This window comes from Notolepis coatsorum (assembly GCF_963971535.1).
Source record: "Notolepis coatsorum genome assembly, chromosome: 13".
NCBI lineage: Eukaryota > Metazoa > Chordata > Actinopteri > Aulopiformes > Paralepididae > Notolepis > Notolepis coatsorum.
Genome location: NC_140177.1, coordinates 68,926,122 through 68,939,426, shown reverse-complemented (window position 1 = coordinate 68,939,426; position 13,305 = coordinate 68,926,122). Strand labels below are relative to the sequence as shown.

The 13,305-nt window shown below is 48.2% G+C and overlaps 1 protein-coding gene across 1 annotated transcript; it reads right to left on the bottom strand.

Annotated features, from left to right (window-relative positions):
• Positions 1 to 2,162: 2,162 nt before the first annotated feature.
• Positions 2,163 to 4,194, bottom strand: bmp15 (bone morphogenetic protein 15; the record flags this gene model as incomplete). Its single annotated transcript, XM_084327696.1, has 2 exons — positions 2,163 to 3,178; positions 3,909 to 4,194. 2 exons carry the CDS (start codon positions 4,192 to 4,194, stop codon positions 2,163 to 2,165), a joined length of 1,302 nt encoding a protein of 433 aa, XP_084183822.1.
• Positions 4,195 to 13,305: the final 9,111 nt, after the last annotated feature.

The following is a 13,305-nucleotide window of genomic DNA, read 5'->3' as shown; positions in this document are numbered from 1 at the left end:
TCAAGTGTGTTTGACATAATGAATGCTGTACTGGGTTTTAGTACCGTGTATTAGAGCTCCATCTACTGGCCAAGGTATAACAGTGCATCGAAAACAAGAGAAAGGGCACAGAACCCAGTAGGTCTACATTTACATTTAGCCGAGTACTTTTATCCAAAGCGACTTACAAGTTCTATACAAGTCAGCAGAAAGGCAACAACTCTGGCAACTAAGAGTCAGTGACATTGGTCATCAAACAGTGTCAAACTTTGAGTGCATAGTAGTATAGACATATTAGCATAGTAGGTAGTAATATAGGCACGGTAGATTCCTTAGTTAGCAAAGTGCATGCTAGTAAAGGACAGTAGAAAAGGTTAGTAGTTGTCCCCCGTTCCCCCCCCCCCCCCCCCCCCCATTCATTTCAGATATTGCTCTGAAATGGTCGATTGGCCAGTCAGCTGTTTTTAGTGCCATTATAGTTTGAGTCTTAAACCCAAGGTTGGAAAAGCCACATCTGATATTTCTAAAAAAGGTAAAAACAAATCCGACTGCACATTTGCAATGACACCGTCAAAAGATAACACCAGCAAATGAGCTTTTAGAAAATATGCATTTTATTTCATTATTCATTTTCACTCATAATAATAAAATATTACATTATTTTTTTCTCACAACTGTACTTTTTCTTCTCATAGAGATCAAGACAGAGTTTGTGTGAAAGCCTTCACCTGCTTGATCTACTCATCCCCATTGACCGTATTCCGCCCTCGTGTCACGCTCTGGTTGGGATCCCTTTAGGCTATTGTTCCTCAGACAGGCCACCAGCTGCTTCTCCTTTCTTTCCCCCTCATCCCTCTCCGATTGCTCATTAAGTTTACTCGCTCGTTAAGGTTACTTCCTCCCATCAAAAAATATGTACAAAAGAGTGTGGATTCAGAAGTAAAGCAGCAAAACCTCTAGCGTGTTACACGTCCTCTTGGTTTTACAATGCCCAAAAAAAAACAGAAAAGAAAACACTAAAAATTATTTTTTTGTTGTTTTGTTCGTTTTTTTGTCTTCGTTGGCAGGGCTGACCCAAACTGGCTGAGGAGGGTTGCCATATGAAGTGCCGACACATAACTAGTGTGGATCCAAAACAAAACATTATATACAAATATAGCTTTGTTACCGTTTCTGCGTTTCAATTTTGTTCAATTTCAAAATAATCAACCACAGTCCCAGATGTCAAGCATCTACAAGGTTTTAAAAAAGAAAAGAAAGACATAAAAAATATTAACAGACGGATTCGGACAAGACGAGATGAACAGACAAAGAAAGAAAACGCACACATCGATTGGTTTTGAACGCTACAGACACATTATATCAGCATTATATAACTTTTTCCAGAAAAATGTTTTCAAATGCTTTTTAGATATAAAATAGTGATATCTCGTTTGAAATTCCGATCCGATATTAAACTTTGGGGGAGCTCGAAACACCCAAAATACAATTTCCATCGACAAGGCTTGAATATAAATACGTTTTAGAAAATATCTTGCACTGTATATATAGCCACATTATATTACATTCTACCACGACCCTTTAGAATAGATTGCACATTTCCCATTTTGTATCATCAGTTACGTTACCCTAAAGTCCCAGCAGTACTCTGAATCTAAGCGAGCCCCATTGTCTTTTTGCACAAGTTGTCCTTTAAAGTGCATCGTAGTACAGTAACCAGGAACTGAAATACCAGTAACTTCCCCACCTTTTTTTTCTAAACACTTGACCGTGTCCCCGGTACATAGTATTCAATACCCAGTGGGACTTGAACCTATGGCGTCAAGTCAGCGGGAGCCAGGCTCCCATCATAACTCACCCGAGACCAGATATTGGGACCGGTACGTCTTTTTATAATCTCATGTACAATACCGCCCCGTCGCTCTTAAGTGGAGGTGTGAGCTACGTTTAGCAGCTGTCGTGTACAGTGCTTTTTTTACACCATAGTCGAGAATCGAAACCCCAACAACTTCTCACTCCTCCTCCACTCCATAATTACGTTGGTGAGCAAAACCGACCCGACTACTCCACCCCCTCCGCGCATTCCGTTTTAAGCTTCAAAACTCTGGGTTGAACGCAGTGGGGTTTTCCATACGACAACCCCACCCCCCCCCCCCCCCCCCCCCCACCCACCTCGAGTCACTCTACCGACACGTGCAGGACTCCGCCACCATGTCATCCAGCTCCTTGTACTCCACCTTGTTCTTGTACACCATCAGGACGCTCATGGGCATGTACTTGTAGGGCACGCAGGACGGCGCGGGCACCTCCCCCACGCCCATGTCGTTGATGACCGTTTGGATGATGGCGTGGTTGGGCGACTGGTAGCCATAGTGGAGGATCTTGGGGCAGTCGCCCTGGCAGAAGCGAGGGTTGTACACGCGGGGAGCGATGAAGTAGTGGCCCCAGCCCAGCTCGGCGAAGGACAGCCGGAAGGAGTGGAGCTTGCAGCGGTTCTTGGGCGCGCTCGTCTTGCGCTTGTAGTTGGGGATGTCCGAGATGATGGAGGAGGCAGAGGAATTCTTGAGGGGGTTCGACTTCGAAGAGGGCCCTTTGGCGTTCAGCGACAGGAAGTCGACGGAGCGCCGTCGACGGAGAGCGGGGTGCGACGGCGTCCGCCTCGCCTTGCCCCCCTCGTCGTGTCCCGGCTCGGCCGCCAACAGGCCCCCCGCCCAGCCCCTCATCTCCTCCTCCAGGTAGAGAAGAAGAGAGGGGACTCCCAGGTGGTACGCAGAGACTTCCCGTCTCCGTCTCTCTTTACTCCCCCCCCTCACATAAGTCCTGTTTAAACCCCAAGCAGTCCTCCAGCTGGGGCCCCTGGTCTTCGGAGCGTACCCAGAGTCTGTGCACCAGTACTGGGCCGTGAGGTTCAAGTTACCCTGCCTCCCTTGGAGAACATGTCCAGTAACGTGTGCCGTGATGTCCATCTCTGTCCACTGGTCCTGGGGCTCCAGGGTGACCATGCCATTTCGAGAAAGGGGGCTGCTCTGGCTTCCCTGGCCAAGCAAGGTGACCCAAGCCTTGCATCGGGGCAGGTGGAGAGGCTGGGACATGCCGGAATATGTGGAGGAGGACCGGAGGTGGACGAATGAAGCTCTGACCAGTTGCTCCAAGGGAAGAGCATGAAGGTCATACTCCCCTGTGAATATGTAGTGGTGGTCTGAGAGAGTGAGAGGGAGGAAAGGGAAAAGACAGTTTAATATCAGATGGAAGTAAATATGTCTAATTCAGAAAACAAAGCCTGCCATTAGGAAGAACACCGATAATCAGTTCGATTTTTTTTTAATAAACATGTACATTTGAATTTATTTATTGAAAGGATAAACCCCTTGAGATGAACCATCTCGTTTTCGTTTTTTTTATGTAACAAAAAAAACAATACATAACACAAAATAAGACAGCGTACAATAAAAACATGCATGCATATGACAAGAGCTCTCCCAAAGCACAACCCACCCAGTCCATCACCCACCCACAGATTCCTCCTGAGGGGAACAAAATACATTTCATAAATGTACACACACAAGAAAAATAAAAGAAATGTAAAACAGGAGCAGCTCGTCTGGAGAGGAGTGACTTAAAGCTGACAAAATAGGTAATAGCTCTGAGTGAGCTGGGAAGATGATTCCAAAATCAGATGTAAAAGCAAATTAGGCCAGCCTTGACAATGCTCCTCTGAATCACCACCTGTTGATCCAATTGCAGATTACATAAATGCACAAGGAAAGAGGGCACAAGTATCTTGCGTTGTATTATAAATCCATGCTCTAATGAACACGTTGAAAACGCTAATTGAACAAACAATTGAGGCAACAGTTTGACCTCCTGCGGGCCTTCGCTGACCCGGGACCAGACAACAGGCGAAGGGAGAGAGGAACGCGTGATCTCACCTCTGGACGCGACAGAAGTGCGCGCAGAGAACGCCGAAGGTCTCAGCAGCCGGACGGTGTTGGACCCGAACTTTCGGTGCTGTTTGGGTCTGCCGTCCGGTTCGGCCGCGCTGCGGTACAAACTCAACATGAACTGCAAGTTCTGGTCCGCCTTCTGATCGTCCGTCAACGACCGGTGGTGCGGCGCACTCTTGACTGTTGCATCCGGACGACATGATCGCCCTGACGTCGACGAGCAGTGGTGTGCGGCCGTTTTCCTCCCGTCCACGACCGTGGCATGTAACATGGTACACAACAAAACAACAAAACACGACAGGAGAAAATCACGGGATAAGTTAGGTTTGATGCGGGTAGCCCTCATGTTCGATAAAACCCCTGGCGCTAGCAAGCTCCACCAATGAGGCTATAGTTGTCGGCTACCATCTTCTGCACTGCCCAGGGCGCGATTTTTAGAAGCTCGCCCGATTCTCGCTCGCCATTTCTGACAATCAACTTCCGGAAATCCTGCGTGACGGTTATGACCCCAATTAACATGTGCGCGAATCGCGGGCGCAACGCACCTAGTGGTTGCTGCGCGCATAGATATATGGCTGCGCGTCTATATTTTCCCCAACGGAGTTTCACGTCCGCGTTCGGTTTTGCGCGATCTGATTGGCCACTGACGTTTTTATCAGCGCCAATCACGTTACTCATAACAAACTGGTTAAGCTTGGCGAGCGACTCTTTCGAAGTCGCTTGATTGATTGATTGAAAACTTTATTAACAGATTGCAGAATGGGTACAGTACAGTACAGCTCAATAAATACAAAAATGGCACACAAAAAAAAGGCATCCAATGTAATAAAAAAAAGTCAACCAACGAACTCGATTCTTGTACCGGATCTCCTCTCTGGTAAACAAGAATACCCTGAAGACGCTGGCAGGAGCACTCATTCAAGGGTACTACGACTATGCTTGCACCTCATGGTACCAAAGCACCTCAAATGTGGGTAGGGCGTTCCACATTGATGTGTCATAATTGCTAAACGTGTTTAGTCCCTTGTTTGAGCCGAATCTGGGTTTAACATGATTTGTGGAGCTCCCTCTGGTGTTGTGATCGTGGTATTCACTGACCTTTGGGAAGTATTTTGACATGTACATGGGTACCTTGGTCGTGTAGTGTATCTTGTAGACCAGGCCCATTGCAAGTAGCTGTACTCTGTCATCTACTCTAAGCCATCCTAGGTTGTCAAAGTGGGCAGGGGTGAGGTGGGTTCTAGGAGTCAGGTCAAGCAGTAGTCTGACTAGTTTGTTTTGAGATGTTTGTAATTTGGTTTTTAGTGCCTTTGAGGTGCTTTGGTACCATGAGGTGCAAGCATAGTCGTAGTACCCTTGAATGAGTGCTCCATATTCTTGTTTACCAGAGAGGAGATCCGGTACAAGAATAGAGTTTGTTGGTTGACTTTTTTTATTACATTGGATGCCATTTTGTCACAGGAAAGATTAGCCTCTAGGATGGAACTCAGGTAGGTAATTTCATCTTTCCTTGTGACAATATTGTCACCCACTGTAACTGAGAAGCCGTCGGTCTTGCTGAGTTTGTTATTTGAACCAAAGAGAATGGACTCTGTTTTTCCCATGTGTAATGATAGTTTGTTATCGGCAAGCCATATGCAGATTTTGCCTAGTTCCGAGCTGAGGGTTTTTTCAACCTGTAACTTGTTCTTGTCAGAGACCAGCAGGGCTGAGTCGTCCGCAAACAGGAACAAGTTGCAGTCACAAGCTGACGACATGTCATTTGCATAAATTAGAACAGTAGCGGTCCTAGTATGCTTCCTTGTGGAACACCACAGCTCACTGGGAGGGGGGGGGATAGGGTACCGTTTACCTCCACCATCTGTTCTCTCCGCTCCAGGTAGGATTGTATCCAGCTCACTGATAGACTATCAAAACCAATTGCCCGCGTCCACCTCTTGTTTGATGTGGTCGTTCAAATAGAGAAGGCATGTGTCAGTGGAGTGGGATGTTCTGAAGCCAGTTTAGTAGATTCGATTTTTTTCCCCCGCGACCTCTTCGCTCTCTTTCGAAGTTGGTTAAGGTTAGGGTTAAGGTTAGGGTTAGGGTTAGTTGGTTAAGGTTAGGGTTAAGGTTAGGGTTAGTTGGTTAAGGTTAGGGTTAAGGTTAGGGTTAAGGTTAGGGTTAGGGTTAGTTGGTTAAGGTTAGGGTTAGGGTTAGTTGGTTAAGGTTAGGGTTAGGGTTAGTTGGTTAAGGTTAGGGTTAGGGTAACAGCCTGCTGGCGCGATTGTTAGGAGTAACGCGATTGGCGCTGAGAAAAACGCCAGTGGCCAATCAGATTGCGCAAACCGAACGCAGAAGTGAAACTCCGTTGGGGAAAATATACACGCGGTCGCTGCGTCAGGTGCGTAAAGCGAGGTCACTGTGTCAGGTGCGTAAAGCGAGGTCACTGTTTTGGAATCGAGGCACGTAATCAACTCATCTATTCAAATTGTACTGATGGGAATAAAAAAACTAAAACATTTACACAGTGTAGCCTTGGGGCGGTGATAGCCTAACACAACACAAGGCAATTTTGGGGACAATGGGGTTTGGGCAACGCCCCCAACAACAGGCCACAAAGTGACACCATAGTAGCGAGAAGTACACACAATGCTTCTAATTGACCTCAAGATGGGCCTGTATGATTAAAGCAACAAGGTAACTTCTTGTGGCCCAAAAATTTGCCCTGTGCATCGATCGCCTTCATGTCATACGGCGTAGCTCGGTTCTCTCAGGGAAGATACTGGAGTGGAAGGTAGCCCGGCGTCTAAAGTGAGAGTTTTACCCCTCCTTGCTACAAATATTCCCCCTCATAGGTCATGAGAGTCATGGGGTTGGCTGTATCTTCTCTGGTCATCTTTGTAGATCTGTGTGTGTGGGGGTGGGGGGGGGGGTCTTACAGTGTGGAATGTGTGTGTAGAGATGGGACAGACACAGAATGCACCAACACCAACCTGCCCCACCCCCAATATTGCCCTTAGGGATACATTTAAATAGCTTATTGGCAGGAAGGCAGGCAGGAATGCGAGCAGGTAGCCCCTGTGTATTAGAGGCCGGTTGAGATCGGGCGGCCTGCGTTATCAAAGAGAACATAATGCACGTGGCTCCCCTTCTCTTCCATAAGGGAATTGATCTTCTCTCTCGGATGTGAGGCTTTTTTTCCCTTCTTCTTCCAGAGGAGAGCGGTAATATTTTCCTTGTTATTGAGAGATTTGTACGGCTGGGAGAGGGAGATGGAGTAGGGGAGAACACAGGAGAGAAGGTTCTGGTTTGATCCCAGGCCATGGGGTTCTAGAGAGGGGGGGGGGGGGCGTTAAAGGAACATGCCAACATTATGAGAAATGCGCTTACTGTCTTCTCCATTAAAGGAACATGCCAACATTATGAGAAATGCACTTACTGTCTTCTCCAGAGTCAGACAAAGAAGGTAGATACCAATTTCCTCTTTATGAGTTCAGTAGAAAGCGATCCGGCTGCAAGCTAGCCTAGCTTAGCACAAATTAATGGAAGCGGATACAGATCACTGGCCTAGTTTAACCCTTTCACTACCACACTACAGAAGGTTAACCATTTCACTACCACACTACAGAAGTGTGGTAGTGAAAGGGTTAACCGTATGTAGTGTGGTAGTGAAAGGGTTAACCATTTGTCGTGTGGCAGTGAAAGGGTTAACCTTCTGTATGGTCACAGTGAAAGGGTTAACCCTTTGGTAGTGTGGTAGTGAAAGGCCCTTAACCATTTGATACTATGTGGTTTGTTTTCCTGGCCGAGCTACAGCGTGCAGGGGGGGTCTATACACTCCAGCAAGGCAAGCGCTCATAATGATGCATCGACGAGGCTCCACCGCCCGCCCATTCATTTTCTTTGGTGGTAAACGTGGGACACACTACCGCGACCAGTATTTGGAATGGCAATCAGATAATTGGATTATTCTTTTTGCAGTACATCATAGACAAGGTAAGGACTATATATTATCAATCTTGCGCTGATCCGATAATCTTTTTCCCGCGATCGCAGCCTGTGTGTGTGTGTGCCGTTGGCTGCGATCAAAGCACGGAGGGCCGGTTTCCCCCCGTCCCCTTTTGTGCATGCATGATGAAACATAATACCGATAATCTAGCGTTGATTTCAGGATGATTCAATAATCAGGTGAGAAATGGCAACGTGTTTAGTGGATTTCACTAAAGGGCTGTTTGACGGAGTTCCCTGGGATTACACAGGATCATTCTACAACTATACTCATATTCACCACGGTATAAAACGAAAATGTATAGATGAAAAAATTATTTGTTTTTTGCATGTTGACCGGAAGAAACCCACTGACAATCGACGGCGTTATTAGATCCATAGCTATAATATAAAATATAGGGTTAGCTCTACAAACAAAGTGAGCGATTACATGGGGTTAATGGGTGGCATGGCCTATACACTTCCCAGAAGGGGCGTGGCACTCAATGTGTTAAAGGAACACGTGAAAGGTTAAAGGAACACGCCAACATTTTGGGAAATTAACTTATCTTCTTCTCCAGAGAGAGCCAAGAAGATAGATACCAGTTTCCTCTCTGTGCGTTCAGTAGAAAACTATCTGGCTGCACGTTAGCCTAACTTAGCACAATGAATGGAAGCGGACATGTACGGGTAGCCTACGCATTGTCCAACTAATAATAATGGCTTGGATTTATATAGCGCTCTTCATGACACCCAGAGCGCTTCACAGAGTCCATTATTCGTTCATACACAGTCATACCGGTGGTGGTAAGCTACAATTGCAGCCAGAGCTGCCCTGAGGCAGACTCACGGAAGCGTGGCGAATAATCATCGCCTACGGCGCCTCCGACCACCACCAACATTCATTCACATGCATACACATTCATACGAGGCAAGTAGGTTAAGTGTCTTGCCCAAGGACACAACGGCAATGGGATGGACATGGGCTTGAGCGGGCGCAACGCACCTAGTGGTCGCTGCGTCAGATGCGTAAAGCGAGGTCACTGTTTTGGAATCAAGGCACGTAATCAACTAATCTATTCAAATTGTACTGATGGGAATAAAAAAAACTAAAACATTTACACAGTGTAACCTTGGGGAGGTGATAGCCTACACCATAGGTGTCAAACTCATGGCCCGCCACGTCATTTGATGTGGCCCCCAAGAGCTCTGGTAAAAAAATTAAATACATTTTTTTTTTAACATTAATCTTGGGTTAAAAAATAGCGGCGTTAAAAGAATTGTGGGTTAATGCGTTAATAAAGCTTTAACTTTGACAGCCTTAGTTATTAGACATTCTTACACATACATGTATGTTGAACATCTGAGGTATTGATGAAGTAACAAAGGAAAAAAGCCAAAAGCACTTACTCCTCAGACATTCTTTGACAATTTTACAGCCCAAAATACAAAAAAGATCCAGGCGGAATAGGTAACAAAGGGTTGAAGAAATATTGTCTGAACTGCCAGATGCAAACTGGCTGTGTGACATAACCGAGCATCTCGCTCAATTGAATAAGATGCTGTAGGGACGCAAACAAGTCCCACCCAAAACTTGACCAATATAGTTGTAAACTGAGACAACCCTTATTTTGTTATTTTTGAGTACAATTACAGTTGTGTGTTCATGCAGACACATAATAGCAATTTCATTACGAATTGAAAATGGGGGACCCTGATGTAAACAAGTCGAAAGTCTTTCTCTGGTCTGCATCCCCTTAACAATTGTGTGTATTGAGCTGTACCGTACCCATTCTGCAATCTGTTAATTAAAGTTAATTAAACTATCTTCCATTAGTTGGATGTATGGCCTCTGCAAGGTTGTGTGCAGCCATTTGTTTTTGTAACATCTGCTACATCTGTCCCACATGTTCTTTGCAGCTCAGTTGTTATATACTCGTACTGGCATCGCGTCCCGCTCTTAAGCCATACCGAGATATACCTCATCTCATGTACCTAGTGTACTCCATCAATGAATAAAAACCAAATACACCCAGCACCTGCCAGGCCCCGCCCTAGTGACGTACTATATAGTACTAGGCGTGGTCACCACTCACTCTTCCTCTATTTTCGTTTCCATCATAGCGGATGCGTGCACCCTATGCAACTAGTTGATATGAACAGTTTAGAGAAATTAGGTTGAGTGCTTACCGAAGATTAGCCTACCCCTGAAATCTTCGCAGCATGTTCTGGCGGCGCTCGTATGGGTTCTGCAATGCATCTCAGCGTCGAGTTCTGTAGTCTCCTTGTCTTGTTGACAGCAGACAGAGGGACGGCGTGTGAGGTGTAGCTATCGAGCTACCTCACACAAGGTAGGACTTGCGCCACTAGGCATTATCGCTGGTGTTAGTAAATGCTGCTTGTTGTGAGTTGTATATCTGCGCCAGGGGCAGGATGTTTGGGTAAACGTCCCTCTGAGGTGGACGTTTCCCAGGCTGTCCTGGAGCACGCTACTAATACTAAATGCTATAAATGCTGGGTCACTGTTCTACTGTTCCCCGCTGTGGGATGTCACTAGGCATGACAATGCTGGCGTTTGTGATGTGCTCGAGTTGTCCCGGGAGACAACCGAGTTGTGTATTGGCGCAAGCGGCGGGATATCTGGGTAAACGTTGTTGTTTTCCCCGTTATCCTGGAGCGCGCGGCTAACGCTATGCTATATTGGGCTACTGTTTCTGTTCTGTCTCCCTGCTACGGGAATGTCTGTCTACACTACAGTCTTCCCTCCTCTCAACCATTCATGCTGACGGTCAATCTGTGTCTACTGGGGGAGTATTGCGGGGGGGGCTTTGTTTACCTTCATGGGTAAATGGGCTGAGGTCTAGGGCTGGTGTGCTGTTGTGAATATTATGAATGAATGCGGGACTGGTTCTCTCTGATCCGCATCCCCTTAACGTTGTGTGCATGGGCTTGCCCATTCTACAGTATATTTGTGGTGTTAGTTCATTTATTCATTAACCCCTTCATGGTGCACACCACAGTGGAGGTTGCTGGTTGCAACCACCACTGGTGCTCCGTGTTAGCATCAGTCCTTTGCTTTTGACATGTTGAAACAGTGCCCCGCCCGGCCGACGCCATGAGGTAGGTCGGCCCGGCGAGTGGCTGGTGGGCTGCTAAAGCCTGTACCGCCATGGTATGGAATTGGCAGCGATTAGTAACTGTGTTCGAATTGTTGTTTTTTCTATCAAAAAATGGTGTCTGGTGGCGGGGCCTTGAGGGCCAGCCGACGTCGACACATCGCGCGAGGTTGTTGACGTTTTGACATGTTTTTGACATGTTTAACCCGCCAGAGGTATCCTGGGCGTTGAATCGACAGGTGTCCACAAGGCCGACAGCCTTGGCGGCCGAGGGATCGGCCATGTTGGATGAGCTCGGCTTGGAATATACAAGCCGTCGCCGTCCTGCCGCGAGCAGCCCGCTCTCCGATCACTCCCTCCCCCAACATCAGCGGAAAAGGGGCTCTGATTTGTTTCCTTTGGCTGCGGGCCGCGTGCCTTCGTTGAAGCGCATGCGGCCCCACGTTTCGCTTCTCATGGGGACAGGGGCTGACACCCAGTTGATGGCTGAGCCTGGGTCTGTCCGTGAGAATGTTGTGCTGTCAAGTGGCTCCCACACCATAAGCTGTGTTTGGTTGAGCCTGGTGTTACGTCTGTCAACTACAAGTGTTGTCAGCAGGGGGGCTCGAAACCTTTTTTGAGGCACACAGTGCGGGCTTCCCCGGCCTCGCCTTCGCCAGGCCGGGTATCATGTTGGTGCCTCCCACTCCTGAAAGATTGGCAGTGGTCTCGCAGGCGCGCATGATTTGGGTGGTAGTAATATCATTGCAGGGCTACGGTGTGTAGGAACCCATGGGGGCCTCACACCTTGCATGTCCGGCTGCAGAACAACTCCTCAGCATGTTCTGGAGGGGTGTTCAGCGGGGGAGCTTTTGTCACCTAGAACTGATGTCAGCTTCCCCCGTATCAAACCGGCCCTTTCTCTCGGGGTCCCCCCTTGGGTACGATTGCCTCATGGGTAGTGTCAGGGTCAGATGTCCCGACACGGAACGCTCTGCTTGCACGGGTCCAGGGTTGGCTACGCACAGTGGGTGGGACCGGGCCGCCTATCTACAGTTCCTAGCGGACCTGCGCCACATGGCGGCGGGTGCGTTGGGAGTGTCATCACATATGGCTACAGCAGTACCATATGTCGAGGTGGATGGAGAGAACACTGAGGCGGGGACTTGTATTTACACAACCCCACCCGTTTTCGGGTTTGGTACAGACCCTATTGTCAGGGTCACCAGCAGTGACAGCTCTGGTCGACGAGATCCAATCTCTGTGGACGAAGCAAGCCATCGTCGTGGCGTTTTCCTCTCGTGTTCTCTGGTGCCTGAGAAATCGGGTGGGGGGGTGTCAGACCCATGTTGGACCTGTCCCATGGGAAGGTTCAGCATTTTTTTGGATCGTCTCCTACCTGTTGAACACTGTCAGGTGGGGGTCTGGTTCTCCTCCATAGACCTGTAGGATGCGTGTTCGCATCCCCGATCTTCCGTCCTAAGGCTTACCTACGCTTCCTTTGCAGGGTTAGCGTATGAGTACCAGGGGCTGCCGTTTGGCTTTTCTCTGGCTCCCCGCATCTTCACCAAGTGCGTGGAGGCCGCACTGGGGCCTCTGCGTCGTCAGGGGTTACGAAGTGTATTCTGCCCTGACGACGTTCTGGTCCTTGGCGGTCAAGGTGGATCGTCAGGTCTCATACCAGGCAGGTTTCCTACCAGCCTGGGGTTGCTGTAGACTGGAAGTAGAGTACTCCTCTTTCCAGTCAACGGGTGGAGGTTACGGAGGTGGTTCTTTTCCAGTATGGAAATAGACCCGGTGAGAGGCAAGTGGAAGCGGCTAAGGTTCCCGTGTCAGTACTGGGGGACCTCGCCCCTGGGGAAGGCCTGGGGTCCTCACCAGGGGGGTCCCCATGGGCAGTAGGCTGTCACACGTCACGTTTTTCACCGACGCCTCCCTCGCTGGAGACGCGTCGGGCCAACGCAGTAGGGGGCAGCTGGCAAGCCATGCTGCCCGGTCTGCGCTACGTTCAATGTGTTGGTATTGAAAGCGGTCCTTCTGGTCCTCAAACGGTGTTTGATCAGGACGGACAATACGACGTCAGCGTCGTATATCAACAGACAGGGAGGAGTATGCTCCCCCCGTCTGCACCGGGCGGCAGACGGTGCAGTACGCTCCCCCCGTCCCCTTTTGTGCATGCATGATGAAACATAATACCGATAATCTAGCGTTGATTTCAGGATGATTCAATAATCAGGTGAGAAATGGCAACGTGTTTAGTGGATTTCACTAAAGGGCTGTTTGACGGAGTTCCCTGGGATTACACAGGATCATTCTAC